At 44.7% G+C, this 25,000-nt stretch overlaps 1 protein-coding gene across 2 annotated transcripts in view; it reads right to left on the minus strand.

Moving 5' to 3' along the window:
• Positions 1-20,172, minus strand: part of atp1a3b (ATPase Na+/K+ transporting subunit alpha 3b) — a 29,647-nt gene extending 9,475 nt beyond the window's left edge. Inside the window, exons 1-8 of one of the 2 annotated variants that reach the window (XM_080427045.1) lie at positions 19,968-20,172; positions 19,761-19,853; positions 4,160-4,273; positions 3,269-3,328; positions 2,204-2,407; positions 1,130-1,243; positions 386-520; positions 150-267 (exon numbers count right to left, since the gene is read on the minus strand). In XM_080427045.1, coding sequence (XP_080283171.1) covers positions 150-267; positions 386-520; positions 1,130-1,243; positions 2,204-2,407; positions 3,269-3,328; positions 4,160-4,273; positions 19,761-19,766 — 751 coding nt within the window. In that variant the 5' untranslated portion in view covers positions 19,767-19,853; positions 19,968-20,172. The remainder of the gene's footprint in view (positions 1-149; positions 268-385; positions 521-1,129; positions 1,244-2,203; positions 2,408-3,268; positions 3,329-4,159; positions 4,274-19,760; positions 19,854-19,967) is intronic. The other variant, XM_080427046.1, reaches the window with a different exon arrangement.
• Between the last annotated feature and the right edge of the window lie 4,828 nt (positions 20,173-25,000).

Below are 25,000 nucleotides of genomic sequence, written 5' to 3' on the forward strand. Positions count from 1 at the left end.
TGGAGTAAGAACTTCACACCTCATAGCATGAAGTAAGAAAAAAATGGCCAGCAGTGTGTTCTTGTGATTTATTCATTGCCACGCACGAGTGACCAAACATTTTAAACCAATACTTATTCTACGGAGACACACTTTAGTGGTCAGCATACCTTCCACACAGTTGGTAGAGAAGAAAGCGACGTTGCGGGTCTCCAGAGGGTTGTCATGGGTACAGTCAGGTGACCTACTCTGGGGTTCTGATTCACCTGTCAGTGAGGAGTTATCCACCTATTGGGATGAGGCAAAATAATTAACGTCAGTGTGTCTACATTTGTGTGCATAATCTTACCTCTTACTTATAAACTACTAAACATCATGTGTGTGCTGCGTGCATGTGTAGGCCCACCTTGCAGCCGTGAGCAGAGACCACCCTGATGTCAGCAGGGATCCTGTCTCCTCCCTTCACCTCTATCATGTCTCCAGCCACAACCTCCTCGGCGTTGATCTGTACCTTCTCCCCCTCGCGGATCACCAACGCTTGCTGCAGTGACACAGGGAGCAGTGGTCAAAAGTGCACCCACGCACAGCATACACACGCATATTTATTGAGTCTGCTTCTGTTCATGTGAGTGAATAGGTTATATACTCAATACGGGTCCATGTGGACACTGAGGGCCCTATCTTGTCCCTTATGCCTAATCTTTTTTAGGATTTTACTGTGTAGTAAACAAGTCTTGTAGTTTCGTAGAACACTTTGGACTACTCTGGCAGACAATATACAGAAGGACTAAATGCACATGTTAAATTCAATTATCAAAATGATGCATTGCCAAACAGGATTTGTAGTAAAAGTGTGTAATAAAAAAATAAAGGTATTTGGATAAATAATTGTGGTGTGGATGATGGCTGATTTAAGCAGTCACACCTGGTCAGGTAGATGGCACAAACACGTTTATTGTGGAGAGGGCAAGATGGTACAAGCCAGAGCAGATATAACTGTGTTGTCATGACAGACGCTCTCTCTTGAGAGTGTATGTGGAAGGCTAAAGCCCGATTTATACTTCGCCAAAAATAGATCAAGATTACATAAATTAGCCTTCATTTGACGGCACAGTTACACATACATGGGTTCAGAATGAGATGTGTATACCTGAGGCACCATGTTCTTGAAAGACTCCATGATTTTGGAGCTTTTGGCCTCCTGGAAGTATGAGAAGCACCCGGTGACGACGACGACACATGTGAGCACAATACCTAGATACAACTGCAGAGAGAGGAGCGGGGGGGACAGGGGGGGAGGGGGGGGGGGGAGAGAGAGAGAGAGAGAGAGAGAGAGAGAGAGAGAGAGAGAGAGAGAGAGAGAGAGAGAGAGAGAGATACACCCAAAGTGAGTTTGAAAACAAGACCAACGTAAAAAAAAAACTCCCATACCTACTAGGAGAAATGCAACAATGTGCGAACACAGCAGCAAGATTTGTGAAGGTTAGCCAATGTAACACAACCACCCTCATGACTACTAACAATTGGGTTTCCTGTACTGAGTGGACCTCTGACATAGACCTACTGCAAATATAAACAGAGCTGCTACCTTTTTTGTACACTATTTAAATAGTTTTGGGAAAAATGCTGCTAATCGTCCCAAAAGTGACTGATATTTGTTATACCCTGTATATATATATAACATGTAAATAGTTGCAATCCTGCCAAACGTTTATCCTGTCATTGCTTTTTTTCTAAGAGCCTGGGATGGTGTGCATACATATTTAAATAAACAGATAGATAGATATTTGGGCTGCCTGGGAATTAGCATGGTGAAGCTTTCAACCAGTGTAGATACTGAATTATAAGTATGTGTTGTCCAACTGAACAACAGTATATTAACTGGTATAAGAAAAAAGATCCAAAATTGTTCATAGAAAATCTACTCCAAGTAGTATGGGTAGAACAGAACAGTCAGTCTACAGTGAATATACACATTATACCCAGTAAAAATCAGTGTATAAATAATAAATGTATACACATCGGTATACAGTGTACTGTATGTACGCCTGTAAGTGTGTGTGTGCGTGTGTGCGTGTGTGCGTGTGTGTGTGTGTGTGTGTGTGTGTGTGTGTGTGAGTGCGCGCGCGTATGTGTGTGTGTGTGTGTGTGTGTGTGTGTGTGTGTGTGTGTGTGTGTGTGTGTGTGTGCGTGCGTGTGCATGTGCGTGTTTAACGTGTCTCACATTGTCTCCTGCAGGTTCGTCCTCAGTAGCAGCCTGGATGGCGTAAGCCAGGAAGCAGAGGAGGGCGCCAGTCCACAGCAGCATGGAGAAACCACCAAATAGCTGGCGACAGAACTTGACCCACTCAGGGGTTTGGGGGGGTGGGGTGAGACAGTTGGGGCCGTCCCTGATCAAAAACTCTGCCGCTTTCGCCGCGGTCAGACCCTGGAACAGGGGGAAAGGAGCAGACATTTTAGGACTTTTCTGCCTTAATGGAGAGAGACGAGAAACAGGGAGAGAGTCTGGGGAGTGACGTGCACCAAATACGCCTCCAGGCTCAGGAATTGAACCCTGGACATGCTATCAGGCATCAAAGCCTATGTGGTATGCGCCTTAACCACTTGGCCATCAGCACCTCCATTATATTACATTTTTAAAGAAGAATGACTAGACAATGTGTACATTTATTGTTAATTTATTTTGACAGGTATCACTGCTGATGGAAATAACATTTGTTGATGATGTGTTTAATTTAGGTGTTACTGTGTACCAGCATGGACAGCTGCTGTACAGTTACCTTCATGATGATGGCACACAGAAACACCTTAATGAAACACACTCACAATTGATGTTAATTGAGTTTACCTGTCAAAATGTCTGTGAAAAGCTTCCATTGCTATTGTACTGTGTACAGAGCGTGACTGTGGGCAAGTGTAATACCATCCTTTAAAAGTATCATACTACCATCTAGTGGCCAGTTACTGGAACAGTACATACAGGTATACACACAGGGCCCTTTCTTGCGTGCTGCCTTACCGCTTATCCCTAAACTTTTTTGCCATTCTTTACTATTTTAAAAAACATTTAAAAATAGTTCATATAGCCGATCTACAAGCTCACAACGTGTCAATGTAGATCGGCTAGTTGTACCATTTGAAAATGTTTTTAAAAATAGTCAAATATGGCTAATACGTTTAGGGATAAGGGGTAAGGCGGTGCGCAAGATAGGGCCCACAGTATATACTCTAGTCTAGCATATATTATGGACATAAGTGAACAGAACACCATGACGTAAACGAAACTCACCTGGACAATGTCAGTGTTGAATTTCCTGCATACTTCTTCTATAGACATCTTGTGTTCCGTCTAAAGGAAGAAGGAGACAGAGATGGTTAGTGATCTCCATAGGTGTTTAGTGCAGTGCCATTTTAAACAGCATACGTTGTTACTGTATACACACAAAGGCAATAGTACAAAAACATATTCAAGACTAGCTTAATTTAAGGCTTAAAATGTGAGTTCTAAAATAGTAATATACAGCATATATTCATGGACTATAGAGATGAATTACACACAGTGTAATTCTAAGTTGACTACACGCGTGCATATCACCTGAGCGGTGAGGGGCTGCCTGTCTCGCTCAAGGACACTTCGGCAGGAATGTGGGATCGAACTGACGACCCTCCGATAACAGGTCGCCCCTGTTACCACCTACAGTCATTCTTTTGTCCTGTATCGGGGAACATTTTCCCTCTCTCCACCACATTCTCTCATTTGGTGCCTATTCACTTTCAACTGATATTCTGGGTGAAGTCAAATACTTCTCATGCAAACAAAAATTGTAGTTATTGAGAACATAATGTGGATAATGTAATGTAATGAATCAATTATGAGTCATTACAGTAAGAATTATCTGTAATAAGGTTAATCAAATATTATTATTATTATTGTTATTTTGTGTGTAAGTGTATGTGTGTGTGTGTGTGTGTGTGTGTGTGTGTGTGTGTGTGTGTGTGTGTGTGTGTGTGTGTATATATATATATATATATATATATAGTAGTGTTGAAGTTGTATCAGCGCCATTAGTAGTATAATAGCTGTAGTGTGCATGTAGCAGATTACATTGACAGTGAATTGGCACCAAACCCATCTTTCAGCACCAATAAGAGATAACACAGACAAACTTGTTGTACTTACAATGGGCACTTCCTTCTTCAGTTCGTCCATGTCCTTCTTCTCGCCCTTCTTCTTCTTTGGGGAGCGGTCTTTGTCCTGTGTGGTGGCAACGCGGTAACTGTCTGACCGCCCATACTATAGACATACACACATGTTTGACAAATGCCTGGGGACTAAGGGACTAGGGATCCTCACTGCTCATGGGACATGAAAATTAAGCCTTTCGTTCCAAAACGTTGTGTCCTTAATGGGAAACATCTGCTAACCATCAGTACTGACGTTGAAAAGCAATGTTCTACGTTCAAATGCATAACAAATTGGTTGTTTTACAAATGTATCATAACACTGGCCTAACATGTGCTTTACATACTTACCAGCTATGATTATGCATAAGCAAATATTTCTTTTCCAATCAGTGCATGCATATTTTGGAACGAAACACTTAACATGTCTGCTCTTTGAACTTATTTGGACGGCTTCATTGTCTTGCCGCTATTTGGCCTTTTTACCACTATAGAGAAGAAGCCTTTTAACTTCATGTCCTTGACAGATTTCTCTCTCAATGTACAGTAAATAATCTTGTTCCCGTCTGAAGTGGCTTGCTGGGAGTGACTTAGAAAAAGAGTTAAAGAAAGGCATTGCATTTGATGCACAGGTGCAAAGAAATGCTATACAATCATCAATGAGCATAATGGAAATTCAATTAGCCCCGGTCTCATAATGACTCAACCATCTGTGCTCTGCGCTGTCTGTCTAAACTCTATTTGATCTACAGTTATATAAAATGATTCTCGCTCTGATGTTCACAACACACACACCGATGGACACATCAAAACCTAATCAAAACCTGTCACAACTTATCATGTCTTTCACATCAGCCATGTATGCTGCCAACATAAAGGACCAGAGAGAGAGAGAGAGAGAGTATTGAGTCATCAAAGACTTGTAATTAGATTCTAGTCTGTTCTATTCCACTAAAGCAGATCCATCAGTGAGACTTTGATGTGGAGAGAGTATATGTGCTGCATGTGTGTAAAGGGCTTAAAACAGATGCACTAACACACATACACACACAAATATACTGTATGCATGCACACTTTCATGTTGCCTGTCACTCCCTGCCTCTTTCTCCCTATTTCCTGTCTCTCACACTGCAGACTATCAATAAAGGCAGACAAAGTTCAAGCAATATCTTTAAAAAATCAAATAATTCAGGATTCAGCTGATCTTGTCAAAAAACTAGAAAGAGAGTGTGTCTATAAATACGATGCTCCAGCGCTGCACATTCTAACTTCTCTGTCTCTATGACTGTAACTCTATCTCTGTGTCCGGAAAGAAAGCAGCCTGTGCTCCCGCTCCCGATCAATACAAAAGTCCTCTGATCAAAGGTCAGAGTTGACAAAAGAGAGGAGCCACAATGTCTCCCAGGGAGACCCTGCACAGTGACGGCGGTCCCAGCGGACGGGCCCTTCGTTGACACGGGCTGGTCATCGAGGAAATTGGCCCATGTGCTGGATCAATGCGGTTGATAGATATATATTAGAATGAAGGTTTGGAGTGCAAGGGGTTAAGGGTGCACTGAAGCCATAATTGATGACAGCGACACTAGCATGGTCCACAATGACACAGAAGATACGTATTTGTCACCAGAACAGAGACACAAATGTCAATGGCCGTACAAGTGATTATCAATAGCCACGCTAGGTGTGTTAATTCAGGGATTAGGGGTTGGTAGCATGTGACAGGGAGTCAAAGGTCCGGGGGAAAGGTTAAGATTGCATTGAGGACTGTAAGAATGTATTCCTTTGCAGCAGAAAACACCTGTTCTGACAACACCACCCTCTAGTGGTAAAATCAAGTCATAATATTTTGACAAGACCGCCATGTTGAGCCCTGAATTTTGTTTGCTTTTCTCATAAATTTTCTCACTAATAATAATTACTATGACCCTTAACTGAACCCTATTTCCTTCTGTTGTTAAATCAGTATGTTTACTCAACTCGGTTGAGTACAATGATAAAGTGATCTAATGTAGGTTCTTTTGTTCCTAAAAAGTCCCAACCCCACTAATCTACAGTATGTATGTATCCAGATGGTAGGCAGTTGATAGGATTAAACAGCTCCTAGTGCCGGCTGTTAGCACACGCACCAACCAACACACCAAAACACACACACTCGAACCTTGGCACATACTTCCTGCGGTTGACAATCAACGTGTCACTGCTCATACCACTGAAAGTATAACTGAGAGTCTTGCACTGTTAAGTTCTTGTGAAATCTCAAATTGCGATGTCTGACTCTGGAATTTTTACCCGCCAAATAAAAAGACTGGTCTTCCCGGATGCTTTTCAGGTCCAGACATGATGTGGGCATGCCTATAGGAACCAAAGCCATCAATGAAAGGCAAACGCCTTCTTCTCACACATTGGGATCGAATACGTGGGCGATAGTAAATAGGAGCAGACGCTGTGTTAAGTATGAAAGGTGCACACTGCAGCAAGACCAGACAGGCAAGGCAGGCCAAAGGCAGAACAGAGGTGGTGATAAAAACAATACAATGGAAAAGTACTGCTGCTTACCAGGCCCTGGCTATGTGCGTGTGCGTGTGTGTGTGTGTGTGTGTGTGTGCGTGTACATCTCAGTGTGTGTGCACCTTTTTGCACGAGTCAGTGTGTCTTTCTGCATGTTAAAAGTATACAGGTTTGATTGAGTCAATGAATGACGTCTCTATATCTCTGTCTAGCCGTGGAGAATACACAATGCGGACATAATCAGATCCTAATCGCCGGCTAATCAAACACTGTAGTCTAACAGGGAGCAGAGTGGCAGGTGGGCTTACAGAGGTGTAGGGTTACTGTGGGGGTCAATACGTATCTAGACAGGCATTGTTAGCCCCCACACAACACACCTGCGTACATATGGAACATTAAGATGTACACACAGATGAACAGAGAGATGCACAAATTTTTGGACTATAGTACACCACCGTATGATGTTTTAATCGCTTAAAAGTTGACCAGATTCCAAAGAGTTCTATATTGGGCCTCCTCGCCATTTTCACACTACACTAAATATCTTCGCCAAATGTTAGCCCCAGAATAGGGATGCTAGCTGGGTTGGAGTGGTTACATTTTGTTTTGATGATATACAGCAGTATAGCATTACTTTCTTTACATTTTTGCCATTTCCCCCCATTTTTGTCAAGCATGACAAATGAAAGGCAAGTAGGAAGTTGGGGACAAATGCCACCAACGTTGCAAAATAATGGGAGGTTTGGTGAGAAGAAGAGATGGACATAAATGGATGGAGAGAGACAGGCAGGATGACACAGATGGAAAGAGAGAGCACAGTGGGAGGTGAAGCAGATGGGGAGAAAGAGAGAGACGGAGAGGTGGAGATAAAGAGAGGAGGTGTTGTCACTCCTCTGTCACACTTCTAATTAGATATTGACCAGCGCTCTTCATCTGTTGGCTGTGTGTCACTGTTTGACCCACTGTGACCCCACTCTAATAGATTGCACAACCACGTTTAGGGTGGGTGTCCGTGCATATGTGTGTGTGTGTGTGTGTGTGTGTGTGTGTGTGTGTGTGTGTGTGTGTGTGTGTGTGTGTGTGTGTGTGTGTGTGCGCGTGCATGTGTGTGAGTGTCATGTGTCTGTTTCCTCTTGCACTGACAGATTACACTCTCTGAGAGACCTGTGTCAGTCCTTAAGTGTGTGTGTGTGTGTGTGTGTGTGTGTGTGTGTGTGTGTGTGTGTGTGTGTGTGTGTGTGTGTGTGTGTGTGTGTGTGTGTGTGTGTGTGTGTGTGTGTGTGTGTGTGTGCATGCGTGCGTGCATGCGTGCGTTAGTGATCAAGTAAGCTCCTCCCACCGAGAAAGGAGGAGGAGGCGGTACTCACTATTTACATTGTCTACAGTATGCAAAGAGTGCATGTGCTTTGTGTAAGAGAGAGAGAGAGTGAGTCCATGTATTTGTGAGCATGTGTGCCCGATTCTGGCACTCAATCATTAATGACGGGTTAGCATCTCCTTGCCCGCCTACGCACACACTACACACACACACACACACACACACACACACACACACACACACACACACACACACACACACACACACACACACACACACACACACACACACACACACACACACACACACACACACACACACACACTGCTTACCCAACAAGACATGTCTTGATGGCAGTTGTCTTGGTTACAAGGCAAAATGCAGTCACAGGTAGTCTTTCAGCTGTCTGTCTGTCTTTAAGTTTGTCTATGTGTTTATGTTGTCTGTCCACAACCCTTGTTAAACAAATATCTCAATAGAGATATAGTAATAATTGAGTATGTATACACTGCATGCTTCTACATCACAAGCATCTTGTATGTATTGTAAGTCGAGAGCATTGAGAAAAAGTTTGTGTGTATGTAGTATGTAGTATGTGTTTACATATTTTCAGGCACATTGCACGACTGTGTGCATGCCTGTGTATGCGTAACATTTCTTTGTAGGTCTGCAGTCTGCAAGGAGGCAGGTCGAAGCCTGCCGGAAATAACAGATGTGCAAACTCACTACGCGATCGCACGCGAAGCATTGTGAGATTTGTAGATCTGCTATTTTTGTCATTAATTAAACATACAGTCATGCGTCCCTCTTCGCTCCAAGGCGAAGGAAACACAGTCAGGAGTCTGGAATTACACACGCTATGTCTGTCACACACACACACACACACACACACACACACACACACACACACACACACACACACACACACACACACACACACACACACACACACACACACACACACACACACAGACAGACTGACAGACTGACTTGACACTGCCTTCCTCTCAGTGATTGACACGCCCAGAACCTGGAGCCATTTGAAGCTTCACCAGCTGTAAGGGTCTGGGTGGGTCCATTTGGGGGATTTGACCACTTAATCCCTATACTTGGTTGACCGGAGTCCCTCAGGGCTCTGTTTTTGCTCTACACTAAATATCTTTGCTGAAAATAGCAGATGGACAAGCTCACAAGCTTGTCCATCTGTTATTTTCTGCAAAGGTTTTCCCCAGAATACGGATGCTGGGATTTAGGTGGTTAATGTGTGTGAATAACATAATGTCATCACTCATAGTAGATACTACTATACTAATCCAATTTCCCTGCCAGGCTAAATAAAATGTGTCTTGTTTCGATCGTAAAACCGTATTGAAAACTAAATGAAATTGAACACATAGTCCTTACAGATTCTGTTAGTCTGTCTGGACCAGCCAAGTAACTCGTAGCAATTTGTCCCCTGACAGCTGATAAGTGTGTTTGGAGGTCAGGTAACCATGGCGACTGGTATTCCCATCTGCACGGAGACGGAAGCTCACTGTCAGTGTGGCCTGGTGCTGGAGTCTATGTCCCCCTGATCTGATCTGAGAACAGCAATAATTAATGTACGTGTAAGGAGACACTGTAGTCACTGCTGTGATGCGGTGTGTGTGTGTGTGTGTGTGTGTGTGTGTGTTAGAAAACAGATAGTTCCTCATATCGGGGCCACATAAGGCTCTTCTCATCGGCTGAGCAGAGGTGAGTCATTGTGTTGGCTTCAGTCTGTCTGCGCAACATCTACACGCATTGCGACAGGGAGGGAGAGGGAGAGAGAGAGGGGGGGGGGGGGGGGGGGCGGTGGAGAGAGACAGAGACATAGATACATTTAGGTGGACAAAGAGAGAGACAGACAACTGGTGGAGGAGAGACAGAGACTAAAACATTAGTGAGAGACAGAGACAAAGTGAGACAAAGGGAGACAGACAGGCAGAGTAGGTGTTTGCTGAGTAAAAGATAAGAGATAAGAGACAAATGAAAGCAATTGTTTTCAGTATAGAGGAGCTAAATGAATTCCTCCTCCCGTAATGTTAGAGCGTCTCAAACCTTGCCTGTGTTTAAATCACGTTTGAAAAGTCACTTGTACTTGTACTTTCGATGATTCAGACTGAGAGTTGCTGTTTCCGTTAGACAATGTGTCTATGTGTTGCACCCTCTATGTGTTTTTCCCCCCCTGTCTATTTTTGCTCATTTTGATATCAAAATGAGCAAAAATAAAGAAATAAAAATATTTTTATGATTTATTACATTGATTATTTAGATTAACTGTTATATTAACAATATAGAAATGTGAATGAAAAGAGTAAACTAAACTCTCTATCAGGTATGTAACATCAGGTGTTTTCAAATTGATTGGGTTTTTAGTTTTAACATAATGCTGAGATCAGCTTCAACCAACCAAGCAGTAACTGATGATTTTCTCACTTGGCAATTAAAATGATATTTGCTCTATATATATATATCGGTAAGATAGTGCCATACAGTAGGGGTGCATGTGCCTCTTAGGAGCTGCACCAGCAGATCTGAGAACAGCGCGTTAGGGACAACAGGCCTGGGCTTGCCCAGTGAACGGTGGGCCCTACACTATGTGGGCACGAGGTGTGGCATCTGCCCTGCCTCTCCCCTCTGATCGCACGCACAGGGGAAACACCAAGCATCCTGGGGTATGGCAGGGGGTAGTCACAGGCACACACACTCACACTCTCACACACACACACACACACACACACACACACACACACACTCACACACACACACGGATGCAGAAAGAGAGAAGTGAGAGCACTGATTGACAGATCAGTTTCTTCACACATGGAACTGCAACAAGGAAGTGGTTTTGTAAATGCTACCCGCCACTATACACTTCCTTCACCTGCTGCTGTAAGAGATAAGCACACAGAGTCACCAAACTCCATCTTTTCCGGGTGTTTCGCTCAGGTGGGCGTGGTTTTGAGGTTAGGTTTAGCCATGTTTCTGTGAGGTTAGGGTTAGGGTTAGGGTTAGGTTTAGGCATAGTTTTTGTGAGGTTAAAAGGTTAAGAGTTTAGGCATATAACCACAGCAGAAACACAAAGGAAAGAGGCCCAGAGTCACAGCTACATGTATGTATACACTGGATATGAGTCAATACTTACACATACCTAATGGTTAAAGCACTTCCTATGAGTCACTGTCATGGTATTTTCATATGACTAAGTGGACACGTGGTTGCATTCTAAAATTTCCACAGTTCCAAGTCTTTATGGCATTTGACTTGAAGCATACAGTACATCACTGTACTATATGGCAATTTCAAGCTCCTTTTCAGTGCCGTATGACCCACACTTATGAGTTAATTCAAAGTCTGTGATCTGTAACTTGCAAAATGTAGAATATAGAATAGATCCATAAATCTTTTTAATACGAGGAGCTGGACGCATTAGCGTGAATGAGCGAAAAGTTGGTTGGCCGCAGCCACACACATGTCTGTGTCTGTGTAATGTCTAGTCTCTATGCAAGGGAGGGATTTACTTTGATTGTAATTCAGGTGGTGATGCCTGATTTATGCTTAGTTGCACGCCGGTGTCTCGCTCAGAAAGTAGCTGATCTACAGCTTGTAGATCAGCTATTTTTGGTGCGAGGCAGCTACTGTAAGCATAAATCAGGATTCAATGTTTGCAGCATAGGTGGATGCACCATAGCATGTGCTGCTGGGCCACCAGTGTTTATCTGCCTATGCATGTTTACGTGTGCGTGCGTGCGTGCGTGTGCGTGTGCGTGTGCGTGTGCGCGTGTGCGTGTGTGTGTGTGTGTGTGTGTGTGTGTGTGTGTGTGTGTGTGTGTGTGTGTGTGTGACCTTGGAAGGACATTGGGCCATCTGCTGTGTCCTGCAGCATTCTGCAGGGGCTCTGGGTCCCAGAGGGGTCAGCCTGACCACCGGGGCACAAGGGTGCTGGGATTAGCTAGTCTGATTACTGGTCTGGATTAGCTCACCACACCTGTCTCTCTCTCTCTCTCTCTCTATCGTTCTCTCTCTTTCTCCCTCTCTCCCTATCTTTCTCTTTCTCTTTCTCTCTCTCTATCTCTCTCTTTCTCTGTCCTTCTCTTCTTCCCTGTTATATACTTTAGCCTTGACATACTTAACCCTCCCCCACCAACCCCATGTATGGACAGTGCAGAACAACCTTCACGTTTGTACTGATTCGCTCTCATATTATTATTATTATTTATTTTTGTATTTATTTTATTTATCTGCGTAAGCGAAGCGTATGAACATACTTGTGACGCCATGGTTATCAGGACACTGTATGCCCAATGACCCGCGATGCAACTGTTGAAGGACAACTAATCTACATTGTAGAACATCGTGTTTTATTTTGTACATATTCATATCATATTATCTATATATATACCTCTCTATATCTGTTACAATTCATATCTTCTCGTCACGTAATATGAACCATATTATATATTCTCTATGTACTTAATAACCCTCAGAACTTGTGGTGTGATACTGCCTGGTGTGATCTTGTTCTCTGAGCTTTTGCCACTCAACTGAATCAACACTCACCGCCCTTAATCAGAGGAAAACTCTCAGGACTGTCACCACATCGAGGGTCTACTAAATTCACACAACACTTCCTCTTTGTCTCCGTCTTTCTTGCTCTTTGTCTCACAAGTAGTCTCTCTTTGTCTATATATCAATCTGTCTCTCTAGCTTATCTTTGACTCTCTCAGTGTTTCTCACTGTGCTGTTCTTGTCTGTCTCTTTTACTTCCTGTGTCTCTTTCACCCCTCTTTCTGCATCTGTCTCTTTGTGACTCTGTCTCCATCTTTCTCTCATCTTACTCACTCTCTCTCTCTCTCTCTCTCTGTCTGTCTCTTTCTCTCCCTCCCTCTCTCTTTACACACTATTCTTCTGTCAAAAACGTAACACTGGTTAACTCAACGTTGGCCAAGTTATTGAATGGTGAGGTAACACCAGCCTATAGGTGAATGCACTGACTGGATGATGGTAGGCAGGGTTCCATTTGAATCAGAATCTTTATTGACAAATCACAGGTTTACAGGTGTGATTTTTGTTTGAAATTAGTTTTTGTGCAAGCTCCATCGTTTCATTTGCTGGGGGGGGGGGGGGAATCTGTGCTTCTGCTTTTGATAACCCCTCCTCTGTTCATTCTTTTTTATCGCCGGTGGGGATATGTTTTGTCCCTGCTTTGGGATTAAATGAATGCATTTCCTCTTAACAGCTGATGAAGAATTAGATTGTGTTTTTACAGAGGGCAGTCAAGGCACGATTCATTTCACTAATCTGCTCTAACCAGCCTTGAAATGAGACCTGTAAACACACTAACACAAACACAAACACACTGGTCTGATAGAAGATCTGATCTATTATCAATAGATGAAAAGAAAAACAGATTACAAAGAGAGGATTGACTGACAATCTCTTGACTCTCACGCACATGCACAAAAACTGACATTGACAGAGAGATTATGTCTATGACTGTATTCATCCTGCAAAGAGCGAGTCACATTCCCTCCAAATGAAACCAAGAAATAGTTAAACAAATACAATTAAACGAAACGAACAACCTAAGCCCCTATCGTATTAGAGTATTACCCGCCCACCCTCTCTCTCTCTCTCTCTCTCCTGTTCTGCCCATCTGCCATACCTCCAGTCTCCTGGTCTGCTCATCCAACACAGCAAAAAATGAAGACAGAATGGCCGTGTGGTTGATGGCACAATCCTGCCAGCTGTGACTCTGTGTGTGTGTGTGTGTGTGTGTGTGTGTGTGTGTGTGTGTGTGTGTGTGTGTGTGTGTGTGTGTGTGTGTGTGTGTGTGTGTGTGTGTGTGTGTGTGTGTGTGTGCTTCTTTATGTCTGTAGGTGAACATGGCATCTTGCTGTGATGTGAGAAGGCTTGAGTGCTTCTCTGCTGAACACACACACACACACACACACATGCACGCAGTATATGGCTATGCAACAACATTTTCTTCAGATGTACAGTATGTATGATGTATGTATGATGTGTATGATGATCTGCTGTTTAACATAATAGTTCCGTTTTTTTTTTGGTTTTCTTTTTTTATGTGCAATTTGATATCGCACATCTCAAGGTTCTTGTCAAAATAGTTATACTGTATATATTTGTACATAGGTTAAAGAATCGGCACTGCGGTTACTGAGAAATGTTCCCTGGAAGCGTTTTGGCATGCTGTAGCAATGCTAATGGAAACAAATGGAACCATTTAGCCAGTAACTTTTTTGTTTACTTGCTATCTGATACCATTGTTTCTATTAGCATTGCTACAACATTCTAAGCTTCCAGTGGACATTTCTCAATAACTGTAGTGCTGATTTAAGAAGAGTACCTTGAGATGTGCAATATCAAATCCTTTTTTCCCTCTGCACCAAATCTCTGCACCGAAAATAGCAGATGTACGTGGCAACCTGATACATTGTGAGCTTGTAGATCTGCTATTTTCGTCCCCCAGAATAGGAACGATAGGGTTCATGTGGTTGCAAAACAGAAAATCTATTCATTATGTTTCCATGAATACGATATTAATCTGCACTACGTCAGCAAACAGAGGACTGTTTCAATAAATGTTATAATGACGCCCAGGCATGTAACAAATCATACAGTTGATGAACTCATTGGGTGAAAGAGACCATTCATTGGACAGCAACATTGCGTGCTACAAATACAGAGGTATACAACAGTGCCTTGTCAAAACGAAATTGCTTTGATTTGAATAAATAGCCATTGTCTATTGTGACTTCCCCTTGTGTTACTCCCAGTGCTTTGTTGTACCCACAGACACACACACACACACACACACACACACACACACACACACACACACACACACACACACACACACACACACACACACACACACACACACACACACACACACACACACACACACACACATACTTAGACACAGACACACAAACACACAATCACATAGATACACACAGACAGACACTCACACACACACACAAACACACACACACGCACACACACACACACACACACGCACGCACGCACACACACACACACACACACACACACACACACACACACACACACACACACACACACACACACGCACGCACGCACGCACGCACGCACGCACGCACGCACGCACACAAACAGTCACAAACACAATCACCCAGGACAACATTGTGAATTAGTCATGTCTTTGTAGTCAGGCAACCTAACCCTTCTGTGACTCTCTCTCTATCTCTCTCTACCTCTCTCTCTTTCTCTCTCTCTCAACATGGGAGACCATCAGGCCTGTCCTCACAATGGCTGACAAACTGCCGTCTGTATCCAGGACTGTGCCTTGGCTAATCTCATTTTACAGTAACATACAGTATGAAGGAGACGCGAATGACCTTTACATTTTATTACCCACACACAAGAATAAATGTCGCATTCCCTCAAGCCCACACTAAAGACCTTGCCGGTGGAGCGAACTTTAATAGCACAGATAATGTGGGCAGAAGAAAGCCTTTTGTGCACATGTATCAGTATGTATCTGATTTGATTCGAGGAAGAGGAGAAAATCAGCATCCTGGCCTTGAAAACGACATTGCAGTTAGCATGCATGCTAACTGCAGTCTTTTTTGCTGAGCCAGTGTAGCAACGGGGCCTGTGTCCTTCAGCAGCAGTGCTCTGAGGACACCATCCCCAATAACACTGAAATCTATTGATTTGAGGGCTTGAAGACGACATAATGTGTAGGAAGGTATTTTGGAGTGTGTGTGTGTGTGGGGGGGGGGGGGTCGGTCAGATCATTCAGATCAATTTTCCTTTCTTTGACCCCTGTGGACTGAAAGCATCACTGCCGACTCGCATGGTCAGTCAAGGGGCTTCCGGGCCGGTTGGTTGGGTACCTGGCAAACACCGCATTCCTATTGGTTCCGACTGGAGTGTGCGGGACAGATTAGTCACGGGGCGGTGCAGTGTACCAGCTGTGTGTGTGTGTGTGTGTGCAGAACTCTGCACCAAAGGCAGAGGGATGGGCACTCTGCAGAGCCCAGACAATATTGGTCCCAAAGCTCCTAAACACTGTCACCACTGTTACAGCCAGACAAACAGCCAAGACAAACTTACACAGCAAAATCATGACATGAGTGTTCATTTAACCACTTAAACTCTCTCCCCTGAGGGTCTATACAGTAAAACCCCTCCTTTTCCCCCTCTATACTACATATCTTCACCGAAAATAGCCAATCTACAAGCTCAAAATGCATCGCAAATGCAACCTGTTGTGAGCTTGCAGATCGTCTATTTTTGCTGAATGTTCGCCAACCTTCATGGGTCACTCACAGTGACAAGTAGACTTGCACTGCTGTTTCACAAACACCTCGACACCAAAGGTCCTACAGCTGCAGTGTGGCCAGGCCCAGTAGTTAGGAACACAAAAGGCTGCAGCTTACAGCCTTGCAAAGAGCCAAAGTGTGCCAGTGTCCTTGAGCTAAATCCTGCAGTGTCTGTTCCAACAACACCTACACACGAGTCCTATCAACACCTGGCTTTGAATCATTTGTATATCTTTATTTCGCAACATGGTTTGGTGTAATGACACGGCTTAGTCACAGTACTCACTACCTATTAGCAGACAGAGGTTATGCCCTCTACCATATACTGCTGTACCGGATTAACCACGCCCTCTTTAGTCTTCACTACTACTGCCACCTTCATCCATCTCCCTACAGTGACACCTGCCTCCACCTTAACCTCGCCCCCCCTCCCACAAATCCTTCCACAACAATACCCCCACCTTCCTCTCTGACTAAATACCCCCACCTGCTCAGAAGTGAAGCATTGTGACCCTCCCCCCACCATGAACATAAGTGCATGACCTACAACTACAGAGATGCCAACTCCATCCCCCCATCTTCCCTCTCGCCACCCCACCCCCACCTGGCTCCAGTATCCGTGGTAACCAATCCCGGGAAGCGCAGCGGGAGGGGGGTATGGAGGTAACAAGAGCCTTGGTAAAGTGAGCCTCAGGTCATTATTCTGTAACAGGATATAGAGGCAGGTCGCTCCACCCCTCCTCCTCCTCCTCCTTTACACTGCACCTTTACTTCCAAATATGTCTCTCTCTCTCTCCTTCGCTACACCTGCAGTCTATTCACTGCTTATATACCCCCTCCCTCTGTTTCTCTCTTTCTCTCTCGATCGACAATGGCGCCCCCCTTCCTAGCTCTGTCACGTGTCTGAAGGTGAAACACAGCGGTCGTCCCATGCTTGTGCGGCTCTCCATCATCGACCCGCGGCTCTACCTCTATCTTTCCTCCTTTTGCATGTCCTCCCCCCTTCTTCCCCCAGAGTGTACTAGGCTAATGCACCAGCACAAGTTGTCCGAGTGCAACACAGAGAGAGAGAGGGGGGGGAGAGAGAGGGGTGTGAGAGAGAGAGAGGGGGGGAGGGGGAGAGAGAGAGAGAGAGAGAGAGAGAGAGAGGGGGGAGAGAGAGACACAGACAGACAGAGAGAGAGCACTAGCTGCTAGTTGCATCTCTCTCTTGCATCCCAAATGTCTCTGCTCTGGCACCATCTTCTACTGCTCTTTTGCCCCCCAGTTCATTAGTTGCGTGGCTCTATATTGCCAGCCTATCACCACTCTTTACAGGGAATTTCCACATGAAATGCCCCGCCCCCCTTTTGACGCAGGAGATGCATCCTGCGGCCTCGGCTGAAAAGAACAGCTGGTTCTGATGTTCTGCCATGCACATCAAGAACGCAGAGGCAGCGCGTCCGGAATGGACGCCAGTGTGTGCGTGTGTGTGTGGGAATGCAATAGAAGAAGAAGACCCGTGATATTCTTATGATATTTCTGATCATATCTGTATATTGAGGGCTTTATTAAAGTATTTTCGAAACCACCCCTCTCTCTCTCTCTCTCTCTCTCTCTCGCTGGCTGCCTGGCTCACTCTCACGTTCTCACTTCTCCACAGCAGCACAGCGTAAGCACTTTTCTGCATCTAGTTTGACGCAGTGCCTACAGCCTACTGCTGCCTGATGGATTCTGCCCTGCCATCCAGAACCAGGATGAACACCGACTGCACGTCGGCTTCATTTTCTTTGCCCATAATTAGGCGACATAAAGACACACGCGTCTCAAATCAAATGTCTCATCGCTTTATCAAAGACACCGTCTCGAAGGACTTCGGTTCGGCTCGGTCAGCAGCACCGCATAGGCCCCCATAGGGGGATCTGCAGCGTCATGCAATCACATCGATTTATCCCGCAGAACACCGTCGCAGACTTAAAGAACTACAACTCCCATCCGCAGGGTGGGAGTTGCGCAATAGCCCGCCCTGCAGCTGCCAACCGCAACACATCTGCATCTCGGAATTTTCCAGTAGGGTAGGCCTACGTACGGGGCCAAATTTCACCGGGTGACGTTCATTTGCAAGGGAAATGTGCTGTAAAAGCCTCTCAACTGTGTGCAACAATTAAATAAATGACAGCTTTTTTATCAGCACGATTTGTTTGGCCAAATTTCAGGTGCGCACCTTGGTATAGCCTTAATTAGGCTATACCACGGTGCGCACCTGAAATAGGCTGCCTAATAGCCTATTATTCACTTTTCTTTAATATGCCGCTCGTGTGTGTGTGTGTGTGTGTGTGTGTGTGTGTGTGTGTGTGTGTGTGTGTGTGTGTGTGTGTGTGTGTGTGTGTGTGTGTGTGTGTGTGTGTTCACTGCCGGCGATTACCGAGTCTCCTGTTATGTCACAAATTAAAGGGGAAATAAGCTGGTGAAGCGCTTATTCCTGGTAACCGCATTATGACGCATGGGTCATCGTGGCCGTTGCGTGCTGAGACACCCCCCCCCCACCCTCCTCCCCTCCTCCCATCCCCCTCCTGCCCGCTGCTTCCATACAGCCTCCGTGAGGCTCACCGCCCGTCATCATCATCATCATCATCATCATCATCACAGCTGCTGTCCGTGCCATGCAGGCTCTGCCAACTGCAGCTCTCCCAAGTGCATATTTTATAATGTAATGTAATGTAACATTCCTCCTTGAGCCCAATAAAGTTCATTTATACACAGGAAATAACACCACAAACACTGATAGATGAAGATGTCTCTCTCTCTCTCTCTCTCTCTCTCGCTCTCTCTCTCTCTCTCTCTCTCACACAGAGCTTTCTAGAATAAACCGATTAGGCCCGCAAAGACCTGCCACGTTGTGCCAGTAGATAACGAGCCCAAGAAAGACGCATCTTTATCGCCGACGTCCCCTCCTTGAACCACAAACTCTCTCTCTATATATACACTTCTCTACTACCACTCATATGACTGTCCTGACAAAAATAATCTCTGAGAGGCAGAGATGAACTGACATCCGTGAAGAGCATCAGATCCAGAGGACACGTGTCCTATATAACCTTCATTCAGTTCAAGACTATAAAGTTTAAAGTGGTCTATACATGTGTCGCACACAGGATGTGTGTGACTGTCTGCAGTACGATGACAGGAGAGTTTCGTCACACAGCAGCAGTTTGTCGCAGTCGATGAGAGACCGGGGCTACAACATGAATTCCGCATTAGACTCAATGTCACTCCTTCATCATCAGGGCTCTTCTTCTCCAGGAAGAAATTATACAATAGACATGTGATCACATTGATCAGCCCATTGTTCTTCGTTCAGTGATCACTGGCTCTATTCTGTCACTTCAGCTGGGTTTAACAACGCAGTTTTAAACAAAAAAAGTTGGAATCGTCAGGCTTACCCCCATGTTGGCGACGTGTGGGTTCTCCTCTCAGGTGATGCAAAGCTTGAGAGGTGTCAGCCCCTCAGGTTGAATTGTAGCAAAACGTCTCCCCTTTCAGAAAAAAACAGATTATGTTCTTTTTGAGTGTGTTGTTGCCTAGTAACGTGTAAGTCAAGTAAAAAAACGATCTGGTACAAGACAAGACGCCCAGGCAACTTATCCTACCTCTAGAAGCAGAAGACAAAAGGAGGGGTTCTTTCTTTTCTTCCTTTCGTTTGGAGAAAAATAATAACTGATTGTCCGGCTTACAATCTTTTAACTGAAATGTTGCGGTCTCAAGCGGAGCATCACGCCAGGATGCGGGTCCTTCTCGTTGCTCTCTGGTAGTAGAGGAGAGAGAGAGAACGGGCCGAACTAATGAGCCGCACTCCTACCTTTTTTATTAGGATTTGATGCCCCTCCGCGGCTCTGCCGAGCTGCCGCAGTACTCCCTTCTCTTGCCACGGACCGGTGTTGCCAGGTTCGGTGTGAGAAATAAGCAACCAGGTCGATGTGTGTCTATGCATTGATATGTGAAGAGTTTATATGATTCCCTGTGTTGAACTTGAAATAGTTGCAACTTACACAGTATTTTATGTCAGGATCACGAACCAAAATAGGAATAGCTAGTTGTGAGCATGTAGATCTGCTATTGAAAAAAAAAGACTCTTGTAAGAAATGTAAGAATGTTGAAGTTCAACATGTTGTGAAACATTTTTAACAACCCCCAATCTTGTATGGGGGTCCCTGGCACAACATTCTTTCAGATGGGGGACCATGGACAAACACATATTAATTCAGGGGGATCCTTGTCATGAAAATGTTTGAGAACCACTAGTTTAAACAACATTAGGAAACAAGCCCCCAAAAAATGCAACCCGCAACTAAGCAATATTTAACAAGCAACTTTACAGAAAAAACAAGTCCAAAGTCGCTTATAATAAGTGAACATGGCAACACTTGCCACGTACCACTCCGCCTTGTGAAGGAGATCCGGCCCCGTTAGCGCGGTCGTGAGTGGCGAGACGCCCCGCCCCGTTCAGGCTGAGCGGACGGGGGACGCAGACTGACGTTTCGATTAGCCAATCACGAGCCCGAGCGTCTCGTCGGCGATGAGCTCAGCGCGGACTCTCCCTTTCCCAGGTGCTTCGCCCAGGTAGGCGTGGTTTTGACGTTAGAGTTAGGCGTATGACCACGCCTACCTGGGCGAAACACCAAAGAAAGAGGGAGTACCATGAATGGTTGAAATATGAACTGACTCTCTCTTTCCCAGGTGATTCGACCAGGTAGGCGTGGTTTGGAGGTTAGGTTTTTAAGCATATAACCACGCCCACCTGGGCGAAACACCAAAGAAAGAGGGAGTCCGGAGCTCAGCGACCAACCCCCGTCAATTAATCCCTTCCAGCGGGCCAATAGGAAGGCACCTCTGCCCCTCCTGTCATACTGCAGAACTCCAAGGCTTGCGGGCCATGCAGCGGCAGCACGAGCCCCTCTAGGCTGACATGTTTGTGTTTAAATGGACGCACAAGGTTAGATTCTAGCTGTCGTGATTGTGTTGTTTTTTTCATGTGATGCATCCATGTTCATCTACAACGGTGGTTGTTGTGTGTTGTATGTGATGTGATCAATCCTGTCATCATCAGCATGTTAACGCCGGTGCACTTCCATAATTATGATATCATATCACCTCAATGCTTATAGGCGCGCGTGCGTGTGCACGCGTGTGTGTGTGTGTGTGTGTGTGTGTGTGTGTGTGTGTGTGTGTGCGTGCGTGTGTGTGTGTGTGTGTGTGTGTGTGTGTGTGTGTGTGCGTGTGTGTGTGTGTGTGTGTGTGTGTGTGTGTGTGTGTGTGTGTGTGTGTGTGTGTGTGTGTGTGTGGATATAGGCAGACAGAGTGACAGACAGAAAGTAAGATTGAGACACAGATGAGACATACTGGATTGAATGCTGTGTCACCTCTAATTGTCTATTCATTTTTCTTTCCCCCCTACTGAATTAACACAGTATTGTTGTGTCCATACAGTGGGTACAATGGAGACTTGAACCTGCCTACTCATACACTTAGCCTACAGTACTTAGTCTAGGAGGTAAATGAGGGGTGGTAGAAAATGAATAGGGACTGAAATGGGTGGATGCACTGCAAGTAGACACACAGGAGGGGAAGATATCTCTTTGTAGCACAGAGAGTTGGATTTGTTCTTATTAAACATGTGACTACTAACAAACTGTTCACACAAATTAGTTGTATTTCTCTCAATACGCTGCGTTTTTTAAATACAGACAATTTTTTTTTATCTGGTGCAAGATAACAGTATGTTCCCCAAATTGGCTACAGATTGTTTTGCAACTCGAGTCACATGTATGCAGTACTTTATTTATCCGTCCTCTGCATTTAACCCATCCTAACTATTAGGAGCTAGATTGGTGCTACCAGACAGTCAAAGACGGCTGCCCACAGAGTACCAATATGTCTGGAGACATCAAATCTAAATGCACGGTAGTTACTAGAACAGTGTTGAGAATGGCTGCTATCAAACCTACACCCAATGCTTTGATAACCAATCCTGTCTCTGTCCCAATATGAAGGGCCGTCCTAAAGTCTTTGCATTGGTTTTTCAATGCTGTTAGTTTTTGGGCGGTGTAGCCGCCCCTATAAGTGGGGTTGGGACACCTCATTAGTACACATTTGCTGTACTGTGATTGGCTCATTAGTACACCCCTAGCTGTACTGTGATTGGCTGACTCTATTGGCTGACTCTATTCAGCACTGTGATTGGCTAGCGAGACACATGATGACATTAATAACCTATAAATAGGACTATGCACTTTTAAAAAAAACTATTTTTTTAAGTGAGCTTCCATCACTGTGATGACCACTGTGATGACCACACCGCCCACTTCACACTGGGTGTGATTTTTAAAATCTCTTTGAATTGTTTCCACACAGTTTTAGCAACTACATTGCATTTATATGTCACCAGATGTATTGGTAGGCTGAGATGTCTGCTCGTCTGGCAATGTGAGACTAATTGGGAGCAGTGGACAACCAGTGGGCAGCACCTTCAGCTCCAAGGCCAGTGCCTTGCTCAAGGGCCCTGGCAGGTGTACAGTACTAGCCTGGCATGGCATGGCCAGACTAATATCACTGTGTAGATATTAGTCTGGAATCTCTGTGTGGAACCTGCATTTCCAAGGGGCAAATTTAAAAAATCCCTCTGGTGATAAACCCGCCACATATTTGCATACTGGGCCCTGATTGGACCCTCACAACTTCGGAGGGAGAGAAATCCAATCTCTGTTGACCAGACCTAATCTGCCGAGGGCAATTTTTTTTTTTTGCAATGGCAGATTCGTCTGGAACCAGGCTAGCCTCGGTCCTGAGTGGACAAGATTTCCGTCGTACGCGTTTGGCGTTTCCCCCGGGAAACGATATTTCTTTTGACCAATCACAACACTCGTTTCATTCACGGAGAATGTTAACAGATTTGTAAAGCATCAACGTCATTTCCTTGGGCGGTACTTCCGCCAAATTCAACCATTTCCGGTTGTCACTTCCTAGACAACCAACAGCCCAGGTCTTGCCCAGCGTGGGCTAGTACAGTACTGTATGTCCCTATGCATGCATGTCTTTTGGTGTGGGAGGAAAACAGAGCTCCCGGACGAAACCCACATGAACATGTGGAGAACATGCAAACCCTACACAGAAAAGGCCCCAGCTGGGATATAACACAGGACCATCTTGCTGGAAGGCAACAGTGTTAACCATTGAGCCACTAAAATACCACATGTCATAGGGTATGTTTTGCCACACTATATTATTGATCTCCAAACATCAGAATGATGGGATTTAGGTTGAAAATGAGAAATACGTTTTATTTAAGCACTGACAGAATGAAAGGAATGGGCCAATAACACATGTATTGATGAATGCATGTATTTAGCAAAGTGTTATGATATATTTTAGGCTATAACCTTCATCTGTTTGTACTGATTCACTCTCATCTGTGTCTGCATATTGATATACTTGTGACGCCATGGTCACTCCTTTATCAGGCCACTGTATGATACAAGATGTAACAGTTGAAGGACAACTAACCTACATTGTAGAACATTGTGTTTTATTGTGTGCTTATTCACATCGTAAAACAAAGATTGATAGTGGCTTTGACAGTCACAGAAGGAGAGAGAGAAAGACAGAGGGAGAGAGAGAAGCCATCATCTCCATTCCCAACTCCTGCCAAAAGTGTCTAACAGGAAGTACAGGAAGAAGATCAAGGCTACATGTCCAGCCGACTGGACTTCCCGTAGGCCTGCCTACATTCCTGTACTTCTGGATAGACTTTCGGCGGTAGTTCTGTCCAGCCTATATAGATAGGCAGATGGATTTGATGGATTGGATGAAAGAATCAGTTGAAATGGATAAACTCACTGTTCAATTATGAGTGCCAGCAGTGGCCTGAAGTTTAGAGCGTGTTTGTTACCGGAAGGTTCGATCCCCTTGATCGGCTCGATCCCCTTGATCGGCTCGATCCCCTTGATCGGCAGGGAAAATCTGGCTGAGGAAGTGAACACTTACCCCTCCCTCAACTCCAACCGTTGAAGTGCCCTTGAGCAAAGGCACCGAACCCCTAACTGCTCCAGCGGAGCTGCTCAGTGACCAACAGTGTAAGACTGTGGATGTACTGGGCAGCTCCCAGGTGTGAATGTGTGTAACTGTATGAGTGACGCAGGGTGTTGCTTAAAATGAGCATTCATACTCAGCGAACATACCCTGAATAAATAAAAGGATTAACCACTTGAATCCACTTGATTTCATATAAGATTAACAGTCAAAGTAAAATAGGCAAACATTATGCAAAAATAGCAGATCTACAAGCTCACAATGCGTCACAATCTGTTATTTTCACTGAAGAGATTTGGTGTATCCAATGAAGGATATAAGGTTTGAGTAGTTAAAAAAGAAAGACAGGGAGTACATTGGCAAAGAGAGATAGTAGAGAAGTATAGGAGGACATAGGAGTGGATAGCAGGAGAAGCAGATGGCCTACATACAGCACCGAGAATTGCCTTTCATGAAGCTTTACATACTGAGCAGTAGAGGATGCAGCAGCCAGCAGTACACAGTAAAATCCTCAATTTACAGATGAATTAACATGCACACACATACGAATACACACACACACACACGCACACGCACACGCACGCACGCACACACACAC

The sequence above is a fragment of the Gymnoscopelus braueri genome, assembly GCF_963280865.1.
Source record: "Gymnoscopelus braueri genome assembly, chromosome: 4".
In the NCBI taxonomy this organism is placed as follows: Eukaryota; Metazoa; Chordata; class Actinopteri; order Myctophiformes; family Myctophidae; genus Gymnoscopelus; species Gymnoscopelus braueri.